The sequence below is a fragment of the Rana temporaria genome, chromosome 4, assembly GCF_905171775.1.
Source record: "Rana temporaria chromosome 4, aRanTem1.1, whole genome shotgun sequence".
NCBI lineage: Eukaryota > Metazoa > Chordata > Amphibia > Anura > Ranidae > Rana > Rana temporaria.
The window spans coordinates 15,762,132-15,783,573 of NC_053492.1; the positions used below are offsets into that span (position 1 = coordinate 15,762,132).

General features: G+C 47.9%; 1 protein-coding gene across 1 annotated transcript in view; it reads right to left on the minus strand.

The window, feature by feature from the left end:
• Positions 1 to 21,442, minus strand: part of LOC120935978 (tyrosine-protein kinase SRK3-like) — a 69,057-nt gene that overhangs the window by 18,587 nt on the left and 29,028 nt on the right. Inside the window, exons 4-5 of the mRNA XM_040348031.1 lie at positions 13,706 to 13,871; positions 10,519 to 10,683 (exon numbers count right to left, since the gene is read on the minus strand). Of these exons, the coding sequence (XP_040203965.1) occupies positions 10,519 to 10,683; positions 13,706 to 13,871 (331 nt within the window). The remainder of the gene's footprint in view (positions 1 to 10,518; positions 10,684 to 13,705; positions 13,872 to 21,442) is intronic.

The window sequence follows — 21,442 nt, forward strand, 5'->3', positions numbered from 1 at the left end:
ATCTGTGTGTTTACACACACAGATCCACACTCCTGCCGTGATTACCGGCAATCGCGGGTGCCCGGCGGCAATCGCGGGCACCCGCGCTGGGTCACGAGCGCTGCCGCGGGCGCGTGCCCTAGATCGCCGGGAACACAGGACGTCATATGACGTCCACCCGGATCGGCGATGGGTTCCTGCCGCCGTCATTTCCCTATGGCGCGGTATGGAAGGGGTTAATGTTGATTGGACCCTGGGCAAAAAAAATTCTTGGGGCCCCCCCCATGCAATTTTGCTCTCCACCTGCTCTAAAACATACAATAAATATCAGCTAGGCTTAAAATCAGTTTACTGTATCAGATCAGGCAGTGATTGTGATTGGTTGCCAGAGGTTCCAGAATATCGTTACCACTTACTGACCGGTTGCCAGAGGTTACAGCACACATTACGGCTCACTGATTAGTTGCTAGAGGTTACAGCACCTGATTTCTTCTTGTTGATTGATTGCTAGAGATTACTGTACAGTAATACTGCTCACTGATTGGTTGCTAGAGGTTACAGCACATCCTCTCTTTACTGTAGAGGGGCATGATATACATATGAATGCCGCCTTTATTTACATATGAATGCCGTCGGCCTCAGCTATTTACATATGAATGCTCCCGTTATTTAAATATGAATGTAGGTTATTTACATGTAAACACAGGGGGCCGCGGATTCAGAAAGAATTGCGTATCTTTCTGCGGGCGTAGCGCATCTCATATGCGCCACGCCGCCGTAACTAAGTCAAGCGAGTACCGTATTCAGAAACAATTTGTGTCCTTAGTTACGGCGGCATAGCGTATATGGGCCGGCGTAAGCTCGCGTAATTCAAAGTAGGTTGGCAGTGGGCGTGTTTTATTAAAATGAACCTTGACCCCATGCAAATGAGGGGCCGAACGAACGACGCATGCGCGCGCATGCTCACAGTCACATCGCAAATACTCCCCAAGATACGTCGGCTCAATGCTTAGTCGACGTGAACGTAACTTACGCCCAGCCCCATTCACGTACGACTTACGCAAACGACGTAAAATACGACGCTGTTCCGATGCTTCCGACGTCCATACCTTAACATGACTTACCCCTGCTTTATGAGGGGTAAAGTTACGCCGGGCTGACGCCTTACGTAAACGGCGTAGCTAAATCTGACGGGCGCAAGTACGTTTCTGAATCGGCGTATTTACCTAATTTGCATATTCGACGTGGAAATATACGGAATCGCCCCTAGCGGCCAGCGTAAATATGCACCTAAGATACGACGGCGTAAGAGACTTACGTCAGTCGTATCTTGGAGAAAAACAAACGTAAATGCCTTTCTGAATAGGCGTAAAGATGCGACGGTGCACATTTTAAATTACGGCGGCGTATCTGGAGATACCCTGCCGTAAATCGTTTCTGAATCCGGCCCAATGTCTGCAGATGAGTCATCTGTACACAACAATAGGGCAGAGCTGGGCAGCATTGGGAGCAGAACTTCACACTGAGACATCAGGACACAGCAAAGGACTAAAACTTCAAAGGACAAGGGAATTTAAACTGGGATAGTTGGCAAGTATGAGGCAGCTTCTTTGGGCCCCGTAACAATGACAGGGCCCAGGCAAGCTGCCCCTTTTGCCCAGCCTTAAAGACGACCCTGATGCTGACCCATGTCCACAGACAAAAGCCCTTATGATGGGCATCAGAACTGGACCATGGAGCAATGGAAGAAGGTGGCCTGGTCTGATGAACTTCATTTTCTGTTACATCATGTGACGGCCGGGGGGTGTGTGCGTTACCTACCTGAGGAAGAGATGTCACCAGGTATGGGAAGCAGGCCAGTGAAGGCAGTGTGCTTGGGCAATGTTCTGCTGGGAAACCTTGGGTCCTGAAAATTCATGTGGATGTTACTTTACATGTACAACCTACCTAAACATTGTTGCTGGCCCCTTCATGGAAACGGTATTGCCTGATGGCAGTGGCCTCTTTCAGCAGCATAATGCATCCTGTCGCACTGCAAAAATGGTTCAATAATGGTTTGAGGAGCACAAGAATAAGTTTGAGGTGTTGACTTGACCTCCAAATTCTCCAGATGCGTCGCAGCCTTCCCGTCCATCTCCTGCGGGGGGGGGGGGGGGGCGTTTGTTTGCCACCCCCCTCCCCACAATATTGAGCACCAGCTGCCACTGATGAGTGGTCATAAAAGCATGGTGCATAATACAGGAATATACGGGGAGCTATACCCTAGTATCAACAATGTGCAAGCTACCTTTATGAACAGCAAAACTGGGGGAGTTTTAGTGTGTTTTTTTGACTTTTATAGGTAGATTCACAAAGAGTTAGGCCGGCTTATCTACAGATAAGCCGACCTAACTCTGAATCTAAGCCGACCTATGTTTAAGTGTATTCTCTAACAGAGATACACTTAAACATATCTAAGATAGGACAGCTTGCGCCGTCATATCTTAGATTGCAATGTATTGGCTTACCGCTAGGTGGCGCTTACATTGCGGCCGGCCTAGATTATGTAAATGAGGGGATACGACGATTCACGACGATTCACGAGCGTACGCCGGGCCTACACCGTCACATTACGTCGTTTCCGTACACGATAGGCCGCCTCAAGTTATTCCACCTATGAGGTGGAATAACAATGTTAACCTCCCTGGCGGTATGATTCTGTCAGAAAAAACATGCTGAAAGCGGTACCATTATTTGCAAGGAAATTTGGCGTTTTATATTGTAGGTCTGTCATTTTTAGAAATAACTCACTTAAATCTGACCAAACAAGATTCTAATAGGCATCCCGGGTATGACATTTTTTTAAAAACAAAATTATAAATTATAATATAATAAATAATTATAAATAATTATAACAAATAATAATATAATTATAATAAAAATTATTCAATAATGTAATCAAATCAAAATCACTGAAATTTGCTCAGTTGCAGAATTGTCGCTGTCATTATTTTTTTTTTTTTATGACGAATTTCCCCACAAATCGCTATCGCACAATTCTGCAAGTGATTATAATTTATTATCGCTGTTTTTTAGCTGATCTAAAACTATTTTTGACATAAAGGGACACTTTTGGTTGCTATGGACAATCTACAGTTTGCAAGGAGAAAGAAACGTTTTTATTATATAAAATGACATGCATGACACAGGACAGACCACTAGGGACAAGGGGGGTGTGTTTTTTTTACATACAGTACTGTAATCTATAAGATTACAGTATACTGTATGTATAGTGTTTGTTTACTTTTTTGAATTTGGCGCCGTTCTCCGTCCCCGTGCGTCGTAACGTCGCAGGGAACGGAGATCGGCGTCACACGGAGGCACTGTGTGAATCGAGCGAGGTCCTGCTCGCTCACACAGCGCGGTGGCATCGCTGGATCCAGGGACAAGGTAAGTAAAACTCCCTGTACATCCAGCGAGGCGAGCCCGAGTCTGACTCGGGGTTACCGATCCTAGCCCAAAAATCTCACCCCGAGTCAGACTCGGGAACACCGCCCAGGAGGTTAAGTATGGCCGCCGTTCCCGCCGCGAGGTTCAAATTTTTTACGTCGTTTGCGCAAGTCGTCCGCGAATCGGGATTTACGTCATTTACGTACGCGTCAAAATCAATAGGCCCATACGGCATACTTAGCCGCAATGCGCACTGGGAAATGTAGTCGCCCGGCGCATGCGCAGTGTAAAAAACGTCAAAAAACGTGAGGTCAAGCCTCATTTCCATACTACACGCCCCCCTCCCAGTCATTTGAATTAGGCGCGCTTACGCCCACTCTTTTTAGGCTACGCCGCCGAAAATTTGAAGGTAAGTGGTTTGAGAATCACTTCTAACCTAAATAATTTACGGCGGTGTAGCCTAAAAAGAGTAGGCTAGGCCGTCCTAATTTTAGGCGCCCCTACGTGAATCTACCCATTAGTGTGGACATGCCAGTTAAATAGTGCCTCTACTGCCTCGAATGCCTGATTCAGCATAATTGATGTTTACCGCGTAGCACCCTCTAGTGCATGCTACTAGTAGTAAGAGTAGGTAAACTATATCCTGACTCATGGAGCATGGTGAGTCCGTATAACTAGAGTTCAGGGCTGGATGACTCATCCTGGCAACTCTCTGGTCCCCCCTCCCTCGTTTCTAGAATGTTGGAGAATATTCTGGAACTAGGGGGAGCTGGTTAGGAGTGGTTGCCTTGAATATTTTTAGTTCCTCAGCCAACCCCTATTGGTGGGACTGGCGGGGGACTGAGATTACTCCTAAATAGACTTGGGCCATGCCAGCAGGGGAGTCGGTTGGAAGATAGAGAAGCAGTGCTGAGGACAGGCTGTCAGTGGTCTTTTGAGGGACCCATGCCGGGGAGGGGTTTTACCTCAGGCTGGAGCTTAGGATAGCTGGCCTAGAGGGATCCCACTACAGGAAGCAGTTGGAGGGATTCAAGATGGAGAGGCAGTGGGAGAGAGCAAGCAGAGGCAGTGTGTCGATCAGCACGATGCAGGGAAAAGACAAGAGGAGAGACTGTCAGCTGTAACAGGGCACTCTTGAAGACCGTGGTGTGCCAAGTCTTCATCTAACCTTGCCCTGGGGTATCTCCATGTGTGTGTACCAGTCAGGATTGGACTGGAGGAAGCAAGCAGTCAGGAGTGTCATGGATACGAGTGAGGGCAAGATGGCCACCACCGTCTCCATAGCATAGAAGGGCAGAAGCGACGTCAAAACGTCACTTCCGCCCATGCGTCTTAAAGGCACATTTTTTTGTTGTCATTTTTTTCAAATTACAAAATTATTATTATTAAATATTTGTTGCATTTTAGTGTAAATATGAGATGTGAGGTGTTTTTGACGCCAGGTCTCATATTTAAGAGGACCTGTCATGCTCTTTTCTATTATAAGGGATGTTTACATTCCTTGTAATAGGAATAAAAATGACCCATTTTTTTTAAAAACAGTGTACAAATAAATAAAATCAAGTAAAATCAATAAGAACAAAATATTTTTTTTAAAGCGCCCCGTCCCGACGAGCTCACACGCAGAAGCAAACGCACACGTGAGTAGTGCCCGCATATGAAAACGGTGTTCAAACCGCACAAGTGAGGTATTGCCGCGGTCGTTAGAGCGAGAGCAATAATTCTAGTCCTAGAATCTCGTCGTAAAAGAAACTTTGGGCCAGATTCAGATAGGAGATACGACGGTGTATCTCCTGATACGCCGTCGTATCTCTAAGGCCTGCCGGTCGTATCTATGCGACTGATTCATAGAATCAGGTTCCGCATAGATCTCCCTTAGATCCGACAGGTGTAAGTGACTTACATCGTCGGATCTTAGGCTGCAATTCCAGGCCGGCCGCTAAGTGGCGATTCCGTGTCTTTAATGTGTCGAATATGCAAATGAGCATTTACGCCGATTCAGAAACGAACGACCGCCCGGCCGTTTTTTTTTTAATGTCGTTTGCGTTCGGCTTTTTCTGGCGGAAAGTTACCCCTATAGCAGGGGTAAGTGCGGCGTATCCTATGTTAAGTATGGGCGTCGTTCCCGCGCCGAGTTTTTGAATTTTTTACGTCGTTTGCGTAAGTCGTTCGCGAATCAGCCGGACGTAATTTACGTTAACGCCGAAACCAATGACGTCCTTGCGACGTCATTTGAAGCAATGCATGCTGGGAAAATTTGCGGAACGGCGCGGGGATTCCGCCGGGGATTTACGATACGCCGCCGCAAGTTTTGAGGTAAGTGCTTTCTGAATTAAGCACTCGCCTCAAAAACTTGCGGCGGCGGATCGTAAATCAGATAGGTTACGCGGATCTAAAGATCCGCGTAACCTATCTGAATCCGACCCTTTGTTTTCCTCGACGAGGTTCTTGTCAAGCTTTCCTTGCATACACAAAATCTCGTCATTCTCAAACGCGGTGACGTACAACACGTACGACGGCACTATAAAGGGGAACTTAGATTCCACGTACGACGGCACTATAAAGGGGAACTTAGATTCCACTGGCACCACCCTTGGGGCTCCTTTTGCTAATCTCATGTTAGCGCATGTTAAGTAAAAGTTTGGTGAGCGTGACGAATGTGCTATCTCCATTACGAACGCTACTTTTACCGAAGGTGCGCTCCCGTCTCATACTTTATTCTGAGTATGCGCGGGTTTCCAAGCATACACACGAACGTGTTTCTCGTCGTAAACCAGCCTGACGAGAACCACAACCAGAAAATTGAGACTCCCGATGAGAAAAAAGAGAACATGTTCTCTTTTTTTCTCGTCGAGATCCACGACAGTTTTCTCGACGAAAAACATACACACACGACCGTTTTTCTCGGCAAAAAAGCTCTGCCGCCATTTTTCTTGATGGTTTTTGCCGAGTGTGTACGTGGCATAACTCAAAAGATGCAACCTATAGAATTTTTTAAACGTCGCCTATTTAATATTTTGTTTTATCATTCTCTTTTTTTTGTATTCTGGTGTCTCTAAGTGGAAACACCTGAAGGTGGGAAAACGTGAAGTGCAGCATTCTTGTGGTGCAATGATCGGAATGCATTGTATTTGTGGATTGTAGGTTGGTGGCAAAAAAAGCCCTGAAAAAGTCATTGTGATAGATGACACAGAAGGAACAGGTCTGGTTGATTAGCGAGAAATAGCGTGTGAGCTATGTAACATAATGGCAACGTGTCACCTCAACCTGTATCCGATTTAACCACTTCACATCCCGCTAGGGTGACCACATTTCCAAACTACCATTCAGGGACACCCTCCCTTCCCAAAAATCAGCTTGTGCTGTAACAAATCACAACAGTGATTGGACACAAGAGGCGGGATTTATGATTTTTCCAATCACAAGCAGGGGGCGGGATTGTGCTGTCAGTGAGTAAAGCGGTGATGTGGCGACCTTTTTTATGGGCATCAAATTGGCCCGGGGGGGGGGGGGGTGGCTGTGTCAGTTTCTTTCCAGGACACTGTATTGTCCTGGAATGTATGTGCCCGGGACAGACCTGCAAAATGCGGGATTGTCCCGGGCAATCCGGGACACGTGGCCACCCTACATCCCGCCCATAGTCATATGACGTCTACAGATGGGATCTCCCATCCTGGGTGGATGTCATATGACGTCCTGGGCTTCCCGGCCGTCTAAGGCCCCGTACACACGACCGAACATGTCTGCTGAAACTGGTCCGCGGACCAGTTTCAGCAGACATGTTCGGTCGTCTGTACAGCCGAGCGGACAGGATTCCAGCGTACATTTGCCGCCAGACCGTTTTCGAGCGGACAAATGTTTCTAAACATGTTTAGAAACATGCCCACTGGAATCCTGTCCGTCGGACATGTTCGGTCATCTGTACAGACTTACCGTACATGTCCGAGCGGCCGCCATCCCTCGCATGCGTCGAATGACTTTGACGCATGCGTGGAAGCATTGAACTTCCAGGGCCGCGCACGTCGCCGCGTCTTCGTCGCGGCGAGGGCGCGGCCTCGTCACCGCGTATCGTGTACGCGCGGATTTCTGTATGATGGTGTGTACAGCCATCATACAGAAATCTCCGGGCGGGAATGTCCGCTGAAAACAGTCCGGCGGACCGTTTTCAACGGACATGTTTGCCCGTGTGTACGAGGCATTAGAGGCGCTCGCCATCGCTCGGGACCTGGTGTGCGTGCCTGGCGGCCGCGATGTCCACCGGGCACCCGCGATTGCCCGCGATCACGGCAGGACCATGGATCTGTGTGTGTGAACATACAGATCCAGGTCCTGTCAGGAGGTGAGGAGACCGATGTACAGAGGAACACAGATTGGTCTCCTCCCCTTGTGAGTCCCCTCCCCCTACAGTTAGAATCACACACTAGGGAACATATTTAACCCCTTCAGCGCCCACCCTAGTGTAAACACCTTCCCTGCCAGTCACATTTACACAGTAATCAGTCCAGTTTTATAGCACCAATTGCTGTATAGATGTGAAGGGTCCGAAAAATTTGTCAAAAGTGTCCGATATGTTCGTCGCAATGTCACGGTCATAATAAAAAAAAAATGCAATAAAACTATCCCCTATTTTGTAGACGCTATAACTTTTGCGCAAACAAATCAATAAACGATTATCGCGATTTTTTCTTTAATCAAAAATATGGCCTAAAAGTTTTTTTTTTTTTTTAATTGTGATATTTATTAAATCAAAAAGAAAAAAATATTGGGCCAGATCCACGAAGCAGTTACGCTGGCGTAACTGCTAGGTTACTCCGGCGTATCTTTGTTTTGTATCCACAAAACAAGATACGCCTGAAGCTGGGCTAGATCCGACTGGCGTACGTCTTAGTACGCCGTCGGATCTTAGGTGCATATTTACGCTGGCCGCTAGGTGGCGCTTCCGTCGATTTCCGCGTCGAGTATGCAAATTAGCTAGATACGCGAATCCACAAACGTATGTCCGGCCGGCGCATTTTTTACGTCGTTTCCGTAAGGCTTTTTTTTTCGGCGTAATGTTACCCCTGCTATATGAGGCGTACTCAATGTTAAGTATGGACGTCGGGCCAGCGTCGTATTTTCCATCGTGTACGTCGTTTGCGTAAAACGTTCGCGAATAGGGCTTTGCGTAGAGTGACGTTCACGTCGAAAGCATTGGCTTGTTGCAGGTTAATTTGGAGCATGCGCCGTCGGTGTGGGTATCCCAGTGCGCATGCTCCAAATTAACCGTTCAGAAAAAACGTCATTTACATCGGGTCAAGTAAAATTTACATAAAACACGCCCACATCTTTATCATTTGAATTCCCCGCCCTTACGTCGGCAGATTTACGCTACGCCGCCGTAACTTTAGAGGCAAGTGCTTTGTGAATACAGCACTTGCCTCTCAAAGTTGCGGCGGCGTAGCGTTACTAGGATACGCTACGCCTGCCGAAAATTACGATGCGCTACGTGGATCTGGCCCATTGTGTTTTTTTCAAAATTGTCGCTCTTCTTTTGTTTATAGCACCAAAAATAAAAACCGCAGAGGTGAGCAAATACCACCAAAAAAAATCTCTATTTGTGGGAAAAAAAGGAAGTCAATTTTGTTTGGGTGCAACGTCGCACGACCGTGCAGTTGTCAGTTAAAGTGACGCAGTTATATTTTAATAGTGCCCTGACTTCATTCATCTCTGGTAGATATCCTGGTTGCATTTATGCAGGAACATTTTTGGATGACCCCTTAGGCATGGTAGGCGTGACTCCTCTAGACTGATCGTTTGAAGGTTCATTTACACCAGTGTATGAGATATATAAAAACATATCTGGAATAGATAGGAATCTAAATATAGATACCTCAGTGGCGTCACTAGGGTTGGTGTCACCCGGTGCGGTAAAACATGGTGTCACCCCCCCTCTGTCTAGGCTGCCCAGCACCAAGCAGGCAGCGCATGGGCACGGGGCGCACCCCAAACCAGCCCCTGTAAATGAAAGTATAGGGCAGTATAGTGGCAGGTTAGGGTAGTATAGAGTGGTATAGTGGCAGGTTGGTGTAGTGGGGTGGTATAGGACAGGTTAAGGTGGAATAGGGCATGTTGGGGTGATATAGGGTAGTTTGGGGTGGTATAGGGCAAGTTAGGGTGGTACAGGGCAGGTTGGGGTGGTATAGTGCAAGTTAGGGTGGCATAGGGCAAGTTGGGATGGCGTGGGAAAGGTTGGGGTGGTACAGGGCAAGTTAGGGTGGCATTGGGCAGGTTGGGGTGGTATAGGGCAAGTTATGGGGGCATAGGGCAGATTGGGGTGGTACAGGGCAAGTTAGGGTGGCACAGGGCAAGTTGGGGTGGCATGGGAAAGTTTGGGGTGGGGCAGGCTGGGTGGTACAGGGCCGGCTGGGGTGGTACAGGGCTGTTTGGGGGGGTACAGATCAGGCTGGGGTGGTACAGGGCTGTTTGGGGGGGTACAGAGCAGGCTGGGGTGGTATAGGGCTGTTTGGGGTGGTACAGGGCAGGCTGGGGTGGTACAGGGCAGGCTGGGTGATACAGGGCAGGCTGGGGTGGTACAGGGCAGACTGGGGTGGCACAGAGCAGGCTGCGGTGGTACAGGGCAGGCTGGGATTGCACAGGGCAGGCTGGGCATGTCAGCTAAAAAAAATAATAAAAAAAACGGGATGGTGTCACCCCTCTAGCGGGTGTCACCCGGTGCGGACCGCACCCCCCTAGCAACGCCTCTGAGATACCTCATTATTATCTCTGATGCCAGAATCAATAAAAGACCAATAAGAAGGATATTTTTCACCACATGACATGAGCAACTAGAACAATAATAGCTCGTAATTGGAAAGAAAATAAAAGTCCAAATATAGCAGAATGGATATGTGAAATGAACGAAATACAATATATGGAAAGACAGATAAGAGAAGAAGAATATATAAAGAGTCCAATGCCAGATATTTGTCAAAAATGGGATGAATTTCGGCTCTCAAAAGTATTCGGCTCTCAAAAGGCTCTTATACAAATATCCTTTTAACATCAAGTTGTGTGGACCCCCCCCCCCCCCCCAGGGTGTCCACACAAGTCCCAGGAGCCCCAGGAGCTCACCTCTCAGGTATCTCTTCAACGTTCCATTTTTCATGTATTCAGTGACAATGAAGACCGGTTGTGACTTCAGACAGACCGCGTACAACTTCAACAACCTCTCATGGTTGAGCCTCCACATGGTCTTTGCCTCCTCCTGGAGCGACTTCTGCAGCGACTCCGCCGTCACTAGGGGTGGAGAGACAGCAGGAATGTAATTTCAGTCAAAAAAAAAATGTGGCAACCCTCTGTCTTGCTGCAACACTTTCCTAAGGTCTACCTGAACTCTGTGTGCTGGATACAGTCTAATGCATAGGCGTGCGCACATGGAAAAGGGAAGCACTCACATAGCCACATCCGTAAATTTAGAGAGGAAACAAGAATAACGGTGCTCAGAGAGTCACCATAAGGCCGGACTTTAGAGGCATAGAAAACAATGGAGAAGTAGAAAAAAATATAAATTTTATTGAAAAAAGTACATAGTATAGTCAAATGTGTTCAAAATAGATAAAAATCATATAAAATTATACGATTTGTAAAGTCAACCCTTGTGCTTTCACCGTTAGGCTTCTTCCGGATGCAATTCAGGTTCAAAGAAGTAACAAAAAGAGGGATTTAGTATATGCTTTTTATTGTATTTTCTATGTGCTTTTTAGTCGGATGTGTAATTCGAATATATTTCGTTTGAGACAGTGAGACTCGTTCTCTCTTTTTGTTACTTCTTTGAACCTTGATCGAATCCTGAAGAAGCCTAACGGCGAAACGTGTTGGTGCACAAGGGCTCACTGTAAAAATTGTATAATTTTATATGATTTTTATTTATTTTGAACACTTTTATCCATACTATGTACTTTTTTCAATACAATTTATATTTTTTCTACTTTTCCATTGTTTTCCATGCCTCTAAAGTCCGGCCTTATGGTGACTCTCTGAGCACCGTTTTTCTTGTTTCCCCGTCATGATTATTTTTTTGTTGACAGGTTCTCTTTAAACATCCAAGGTCGAAAACAGGGGCCTCCAAATTTTCTGAACAAAGGGCCAGTTTTTCTGTCCTTCAGACTTTGAGGGGGCCAGACTGTGACCAGTGACCAGAGTAGATAATACCCTGGCATCAATGGGAGTAAAGAATGCCCCAGTGGGAGGAATATTGCCCCATTGGGCCAGATTCAAGAAGCAATTGCGCCCGTGTAACCATAGGTTACACGGCGCAATTGCTTACTTGCTCCGGCGTAGCGAATGCTCCTGATTCAGGAACTTCGCTACGCCGACTGCAGCCTAAAATCTGCTCTTATGCCACGCAGATTTTAGGCTGCATTCTAGCGAAAACCGCTAGGGAGCGCTCCCATTGTGATCTGTGTATAGTATGCAAATTGCATACTAACACCGATTCACAAACTTGCGCGGGCCCTGCGTACGCAAATTACGTAATTTGCGTACGTCGGGTTTCGCGTAACGTTACACATCCTAATAGCAGGCGCAGCCAATGCTATAGGATGGCCACGTTCCCGCGTCGCGACGTTCAAATTTTACGTCGTTTGCGTAAGTGGATCGTGAATGCCGCTGGACGCTATTCACGTTCACTTTGAAGCAAATGACGTCCTTGCGACGTCATTTGCCGCAATGCACGTGAGCATGCGCTCTACGCTCGGCGCGGGAGCGCGCCTAATTTAAATGATTCCCGCCCCCGGCGGGATCATTTACATTAGGCGCCCTTACGCCGGGCAAGTTAACACAGCGCCCCCACAATTTACGGAGCTTCTGCTCCGTGAATCGCGGGCAGCGCAGACAATTTGCGCGGGCGGAGGGCAAAAACGCTGCCCTGTGCCTGCGTAAGAAAGGGGCAGATTCTTACTGAATCTGGGCCATTGTTGGTATTAGGGAAATAAATAGTGTCCTTCAGACTTTGAGGGGGCCAGACTGTGGCCAGTGGGAGTAGATAATACCCTGGCATCAATGGGAGTAAAGAATGCCCCAGTGGGAGGAATATTGCTCCATTGTTGGTATTAGGGAAAGAAATAGTGTCCTTCAGACTTTGAGGGGGCCAGACTGTGACCAGTGGGAGTAGATAATACCCTGGCATCAATGGGAGTAAAGAATGCCCCAGTGGGAGGAATATTGCCCCATTGTTGGTATTAGGGAAAGAAATAGTGTCCTTCAGACTTTGAGGGGGCCAGATTGTAGCCAGTGGGAGTAGATAATACCCTGGCATCAATGGGAGTAAAGAATGCCCCAGTGGGAGGAATATTGCCCCATTGTTGGTATTAGGGAAATAAATAGTGTCCTTCAGACTTTGAGGGGGCCAGACTGTAGCCAGAGGGAGTAGATAATACCCTGGCATCAATGGGAGTAAAGAATGCCCCAGTGGGAGGAATATTGCCCCATTGTTGGTATTAGGGAAAGAAATAGTGTCCTTCAGACTTTGAGAGGGCCAGACTGTGGCCAGTGGGAGTAGATAATATCCTGGCATCAATGGGAGTAAAGAATGCCCCAGTGGGAGGAAAATTGCCCCATTGTTGGTATTAGGGAAATAAATAGTGTCCTTCAGACTTTGATGGGGCCAGACTGCAGCCAGTGGGAGTAGATAATACCCTGGCATCAATGGGAGTAAAGAATGCCCCAGTGGGAGGAATATTGCCCCATTGTTGGTATTAGGGAAAGAAATAGTGTTCAACCATTGCTGTCTTTGGGAGGAATAGTACCCCATTGTTGGTATCAGGGGAAGCAATAGTACCCCATCATTTGCGTCTATAGGACGAATTGTGCCCCATTATTGGTGTTAATGGGAAGAATGGTTTAACATTGTTGGGTTCAGTGGTGGGAATAGGTCCCTCATTGTTGGAGTTAGTGACAGGAATTATGCCTTGTATAAGTGGGAGAAACAATGGTCTGATAAGAACAAGCAAAGAGCCACATCCGGCCCCCTGGGAGCAGTTTGGAGACCACTGGCCTAAAAGACCCTGGATGTCTCCCGGGTGCTCTAATTAATCTAATGCATTACATTCTTTCCTGCCCCGGCTGGCCAGGGAAAGTGACGTTTTAAATTTTAGGGTCAACAACAAGAAGAACAGGACAGCGAACGCATATTCGCTCAGCCCCCACCCCTCTACTTGGTGCCTGGACTCGCCCATGGTATAGGAAGAATATTTGAATTATTATACGAGATGCAGGTTACAGGGTCACAAGAGAATTTGGCAGTGGATTTGGGAGTCACCTTGAAGCTCCTTGATGGCGACTTCCGTGGTTCCGTTCCAGAGTCCCAGCCACACCATACCGAACTGCCCCCTGCCCAGTTTCTGGACCTTCTCGATGGAAGTGGGGTCAATCTCCAGCTGGTCGACCATGGTGTAAGAGATGCTGTCCACTGGTGGGAGGTCCAGCTGTAATAATATGAAAAATAAGGTTAATGAGACACAACAAAGCTGCAGAGAAAAATGTACCTTCTGGCTTTGTTCCTTCTAATGGGGAATTATAAGATTAGACTTTACAAAGATGCACAGGAGGTACAGTATGGAGATCGAGAAAAATCATGATTAAATTCTTGTTGAAAAGATTTTATGGGCAGATGTTAAATGACTACGCATTTCATTGACCAGCAGCCTACTTCTTCAGGATTTAGCTGGAGGTATGTACAAATATATAGCAAATACAAACATCAATCCAAGTCAAAAAAATTAGTTGTCACCATATATGCATGAAACCATTCCACATACATGGAGGGAGACTGCTGACAAAACTAAGCGCAGCCACAATTCAAATATATTCATTGGCAGAGGTGTAACTAGAACCTTCAGGGCAAGAAACCAGAAACCATGAATTGCCCTCCTGACCACCAAAAAAACCCTTTCCATCAGTCCCGAAGCCCTTTCCATTGGTCCCGGGGCCCTATCCATCTGTCCTGGGGCCCTTTTCTTTGGGCCTGGGGTCCTTCTAACTGATTGCAGGGTCCTTTATAAACCCATTGGGCTAGATTCAGCAAGAATATACGGCGGCGTATCTCCAGATACGCCGCCGTAAATTAAATGTCGTTTGCGAATAGGGCTGGACGTAATTTACGTTCACGTCGAAACCAATACGTTGTTGCGGCGTACTTGGAAGCAATGCACACTGGGATATGTACACGGACGGCGCATGCACCGTTCGTTAAAAACGTCAATCACGTCAGGTCATCACACATTAACATAAAACACGCCCCCCTTCCACATTTGAATTACGCGCGCTTACGCCGGCCCCATTTACGATACGCCGCCACAACTTACGGAGCAAGTGCTTTGTGAATACTGCACTTGCTCCTGTAAGTTGCGGCGGCGTAGCGTAAATACACTACGCTGCGCCGCCGTTAAAATGCACGCCCCTACCTGAATCTAGCCCCCTAATTTCAATTGGTGTCGTCATTGCGTCTCACATCACAGTAACAAAAAAACTGTTACCTAAACCACTTTTCTGAGACTTTGGTGCGTTTTGAGTTGAAAAAAAAAAGTGGCAAGAAAATCAGAAGCAAGAATCACTAATGCCGCGTACACACGATCAGAATTTCCGACAGATGGACTTTTTCCATAGGAAATTCCGAGCGTGTGTATGCCCCATCGGAGAAATTCCATCGAAAATTACGATGAATTCCATCTGAGTTTAAATATAGAACATGTTCTATTTTACTCCGATGGAATTCTGCTTTTGGCCCGGGTAAAAGCCTGATTGTGTGTACTCGGCATAAGATTAGGTGTCGCAGGAAGTTCCCAAAGAGTATCCACCAGTGGCAGTTCGTCCATAGAGGGCGCTGGAGTGGCGCCCCCTCTGGCTCCACACCGCCACTGACTAATAACATAGATTCATTGCATTGCATGAATCTATGTTATTGTCGCCGCTGCCGCTGGTCTATTCAGATGGCCGGACATAGAGCGCCGGCCACCTGAATAACGGCAGCTGGTTGGCTGTACGGAAGTGCCTATCAGAGCCAGCGGCTCTGATAGGCTTTCCGAGTACAGCCCTCAGGCCGTAGTCGGCTCTCGAATGCTTATCCTCGGGACGTACCGGCGGTGCGTTCCTTGGATAAGACTGACAGGCGTCTCAGCCAATCAGGTTCACCGGTTGGGGCTATCGTTAACCTGGCTAAAGCGTCATCGAGGGCGGGAGAAGACATTGAGGGACGTGGATGGCTGACTCCAGTAAAGGGGAAAGGGGAATTTTACAGGGCACAGCAGCGACAAAGGGCACAGTGACATCAATGGGCACAGTGGCGACAATGGGGACAATTGGCACAGCGGCATTAATGGGCACAGTGGCGACAATGTGGCAGAGTGGGGACAATGTGGCACAGTGGTGACAATTTGGCACAGTGGCGACAATTAAAGGGCACAGTGGCGACAATTAAAGGGCACAGTGACATCAATGGGCACAGTGGCGACAATTAAAGGGCACAGTGGTGACAATTAAAGGGCACAGTGGCGACAATTGATGGCACAGTGGCTGTGTTTGATAGCATGGCACAGTGGCTGCGTTTGATGGCATGGCACAGTGGTGCGAATTGATGGCACAGGGGCTGCGTTTGATGGCATGGCACAGTGGCTGCGTTTGATGGCATGGCACAGTGGTGACAATTAATGGCACAGTGGCTGCATTTGATGGGCACAGTGAGGCTGCAATTTTTTTCTTTTTAGTTTGCGCCCCCCCAAAAATGTTGAGCACCAGCCGCCACTGGTATCCGCATTGGGTCATGTATAGTGTCAGCCTGTAGCTGTGAGTTGAGTTCTTCTAAACCTCAGCATCTGTCCACAATTATTGGTGATGATGGGTCTCAGATTCACAGCCACATATTTTACAGGGGAAACACTCTCACTTCTACACAAAGGGTCCCTCAGCTTCCTGTGCCTTCAGGTCTAGTCCACAAGGATCCAGAAACTGGACCCACAAGGCATTAGTGACCCTGGTTACAAGGTCAGACCCTTTTTACTGCAGCCATGTTGGCAAGACCCAATTCACTAGACCAACCTCCCATTGCATGATGAGAGCCAGTCCGAAAAGTTCCCCTAGATATAGGCTTACCCTCTCTATCCATGGGAATAATGAGAGACTAAGTCCAATATGGTCATTTTTTATTTAACTACTTTGTAACTTCTCATAGTATTTATTTTTGCATAACAATATTAGTCTATTTATCATCTCTTATTCAAATGTTATTGACTTGGATTTATGTTTATATCTATACTTACCTCCCACTACTACTCGAAGAAGTGGGCTATTGGCCTAAGAAACAGGTCAAGTTCTTTCATTTCTTCCTTCCATTTGGTCCCATCAAATATTTTCCTTGTCAAAAGATTTTATTATGTATACAAGAGAACCATCAAATATGTTCAACAAGGTTTCATTTATATTCATGTATTGGTCTTCAAGGGATGTTATCATTAGGCATAGGTGTGCACACAGGGTGTGCCGACGTGCCTGTTTAGACTTCTGATATTTCACCAAAGCCCCCCCCCCCCCCCATGAGGCTCCTAAAAAAATTGAAAAAAAGTAACATTGTAAAATAATAATTAAAAAAAACTGACACCATCCACTGCTCTACTGACATTGTCCTCTGCCCTACTGACATAGTCCAGTGCCCCACTGACACCATCCACTGCTCTATTCACACTGTCCTCTACTCTACTAACACCCTCCTCTGCCATACTGAAATCATCCACTGCTCTACTCACACCATCCTCTTCCCTGTTGACAAAGTCCACTGCCCTACTGACACCATCCACTGCCCTACTGGCAAAGTCCACTGCCCTACTGACACCATCCACTGCTCTACTGACAAAGTCCACTGCCCTACTGACAAAGTCCACTGCCCCCTACTGACAAAGTCCACTGCCCTACTTACAAGGTCCACTGCCCTACTGAAACTATACACTGCTCTACTCACACCATCCTCTTCCCTGTGGACTAAGTCCACTGCCCTACTGACACCATCCACTGCCCTACTGACAAAGTCCAGTGCTCTACTGACATCATCCACTGCCCTACTGACACCATCCACTGCCCTACTGACACCATCTACTGCTTTACTGACAAAGTCCACTGCCCTACTGACAAAGTCCAGTGCCCTACTGACACCATACACTGCTCTACTGACACCGTCCTCTTCCCTGTTGACAAAGTCCACTGCCCTACTGACACCATCCACTGCCCTACTGACAAAGTCCACTGCCCTACTGACACCATCCACTGCTCTACTGACAAGGCCCAGTGCCCTACTGACACCATCCACTGCTCTACTGACAAGGCCCAGTGCCCTACTGACACCATCCACTGCCCTACTGACACCTTCCACTGCTCTACTTACACTGTCCTCTGCCCTACTAACACCATCCACTGCCCTATGGACACCGTCCACTGCCCTACTGACAAAGTCCAGTGCCCTACTGAAACAATCCACTGCTCTACTCACATCATCCTCTTCCCTATTGACAAAGTCCAGTGCTCTGCTGACATCATCCACTGCCCTACTGACACCATCCACTGCCCTGCTGACAATGTCCAGTGCCCTACTGACACCAACCACTGCCCTGCTGACAAAGTCCAGTGCCCTACTGACACCAACCACTGCCCTGCTGACAAAGTCCAGTGCCCTACTGAAACCAACCACTGCCCTGCTGACAAAGTCCAGTACCCTACCGACCCCGAAAACTGATCTACTGACAAAGTCCAGTGCCCTACTGACACCATCCACTGCCCTTATGAAAGCATTCACTGTCCTACTGACACCACACCATCCATGTGTGCATGTATATACTGTATCTACAGTATCTATCTATCCAGTGGCGGAATTATAGGGGTCGCTGAGATCGCAATGGCGACCGGGCCCCTTGCTGCAGGGGGCCCTTGAGGGCCCCCTGTACTCTTCGATAGAAGGATCGGCAGTTGAGCGGCAGGGGCGGCTGAGATGAGCTCCTCGATCGTCAGCCGAACTCTGCAGGGAAGGAGCTCGTCACATGAAAGTAGTGTGTGCTCTTTGTCTCCCCCTAGAGTGCAGTACCCGGCAGGAAGAGCCAAGGTAAATGTCTGCCGTTTTTTTTTAATTACTATCTACATATGTGTGTGTGTGTGTGTGTGTGTGTGTGTGTGTGTGTGTATGTGTGTGTGCATGCATGTGTGTGTGTGTATGTATATGTGTGTGTGTGTGTGTGTGTGTGTGTGTGTGTGTGTGTATGTGTGTGTGCATGCATGTGTGTGTGTGTATGTATATGTGTGTGTGTGTGTGTATGTGTGTGTGCATGCATGTGTGTGTGTGTATGTATATGTGTGTGTGTGTGTGTGTGTGTATGTGTGTGTGCATGCATGTGTGTGTGTGTATGTATATGTGTGTGTGTGTGCATGCATGTGTGTGTGTGTGTATGTATATGTGTGTGTGTGTGTGTGTGTGTGTGTGTGTGTATGTATATATGTATGTGTGTGTGTGTGTGTATGTGTGTGTGCATGCATGTGTGTGTGTGTGTATGTATATATGTGTGTGTGTGCATATGTATGTATGTTAAAGCAGTTGTATACCCACTGTCATTTTTTTTTTTTTTTTTAAACCTGAAAAGCAAAAGCCATAATCAGCTAGTATGCACCGCATACTAACTGCTTATGAAATACTTACCTTGGAACAAACCTGGCCCACGCCGAGGGAGATGTCATCTTTCCTCGGCGTGTCTTCCGGGTATCGCCGCTCCAACGCTGTGATTGGCTGGAGCGGCGATGTCGTCACTCCCGCCAGTGGCGGTTCGTCCATAGAGGGCGCTGGAGCGCCGCCCCCTCTGGCTCTCACCCCCACTGAGTCAAATAACATAGATTCATGCATTGCACGAATCTATGTTATTTTCGCCGCTGCCGCTGTTATTCAGATGGTCGGCGCTCAATGTCCGGCCATCTGAATAACGCCAGCTGGTTGGCTGTAGGGAAATGTCTATCAAAGCCAACAGCTCTGATAGGCTTTCCCAATACAGCCCTCGGGTCCCGGAAGCTTATTCTCGGAGCGCACATACTGTACGCCCCTTGAATAAGATGACAGGCTTCTCAGCCAATCAGGTTGGCCGGTTCTGGCTACCGGTAACCTGATTGGCTGAGACGCCTGTCAGTCATCGAGGGCGGGAGAAGACATCGTGGGATGTGGATGCCTGACTCCAGTAAAGGTAAGTGCCGTGCGGGGGGGGAAGCAATTTACAGGGCACAGTGGGGACAATTGGCACAGCGGCGACCATTAAAGGGCACAGTGGTGACAATTGATGGCACAGTGGCTGCATTTAATGGCATGGCACAGTGGTGACAATGGATGGCACAGTGACTGCGTTTAATGGCATGGCACAGTGTTGACAATGTATGGCACAGTGGCTGCGTTTAATGGCATGGCACAGTGGTGACAATGGATGGCACAGTGACTGCGTTTAATGGCATGGCACAGTGGTGACAATGTATGGCACAGTGGCTGCGTTTAATGGCATGGCACAGTGTTGACAATGTATGGCACAGTGTTGACAATGTATGGCACAGTGGCTGCGTTTAATGGCATGGCACAGTGGTGACAATGGATGGCACAGTGGCTGCGTTTAATGGCATGGCACAGTGGTGACAATGGATGGCACAGTGAATGCGTTTAATGGCATGGCACAGTGGTGCGAATTGATGGCACAGTGGCTGCATTTGATGGCATGGCACAGTGGTGCAAATTGATGGCACAGTGGCTGCGTTTGATGGCATGTAACAGTGGCTGCGTTTGGGCACAGTGAGACTGCAATTTTTTTTTTCCTTTGCGCCCCCCCCAAAAATTTTGAGCACCAGCCGCCACTGACTCCCGCGCATGCACGCAGGAGACTTCTCTCCGGCAAGGTCCGGCGGCTGCCGGCCCTTTAGCCGAGGATCCCCGCTGCGCATGTGCCGCTGCAGTCAGCAGCGCAGTGCGGGGGGAATATCTCCTAAACCTTACAGGTAAGTCTTATTATAGGTCTTATTATAGGCTTACCTGTAGGTTAAAGTGGTAGTACAGAGTTTACTACCACTTTAAGGTGACCAGATCTTTAAAAGGAAATCCGGGAACATATTTTTTTTTTACTAGTAATGATGGAAATCAGCGACTCTCTGCCCGTTGCCGCCACCGCCCGCCTCACAGCCTGTCAAGTCTCACTCTCCGGGCCCCAGCTACTACTGGGTGGGGAGCGGAGGAAGATCACTCCGCCAGGGAAGGCGAGGAGATAAGCAGGCAGGCAGCAGGCTGGGGCTTGAGCCAAGGCAGAAGAGGCAAAATCATCAGAAAGGAGCACAGATAATGGAAAAAAATTACACCCCCCTAAGCTAGTAGGAGCGGCGGGTGTGTAATTCAGATTTTTTTTTCTATTCTGCACTGACTGTCTTTGAAATTGCCCAAGCCCCTGTTTAAATCCAATCCAGGGACAAAACCGGGGACAGACTTGGTCAGGGGAAAGTGTTCTCAATACGGGGGCTGTCCCCAGAAACCGGGGATGTCTGGTCACCCTAATGTGTGTGTGTGTGTGTGTGCGCATGTATGTATGTATGCATGTGTGTGTGTGCATATGTATGTATGTGAGTGCATGTATGTGCATATGTTTTCAGTGGCGGTGCATCCATAAGGGTGCATGGGTGCCGCCCCCTCTCTCCAGCCACCCCCTCTATGACTAATGGATAGATTCATGCATAGCATGAATCTATCCATGCATAGCATGAATCTATCCATGGTCACCGCTGCCACCCCCATATTTTGATGTCCGGCCCCTTTTCGGGCGCTGGGTGCCTGAATTACAGCGGGGGGGGGGGGGGTTTGAAGCACCTGATTAGAGCCATAGGCTCTAATAGGCTTCAAAATAGGTGAACTGCGAGCGCCATGCTGGGAGCTCACAGTCCACCCAGGTGTGTTAGAAGGGCAAATTAATATTCACTTTCCTAACACTGAACCACCTCTCCACCAATCAGGTGT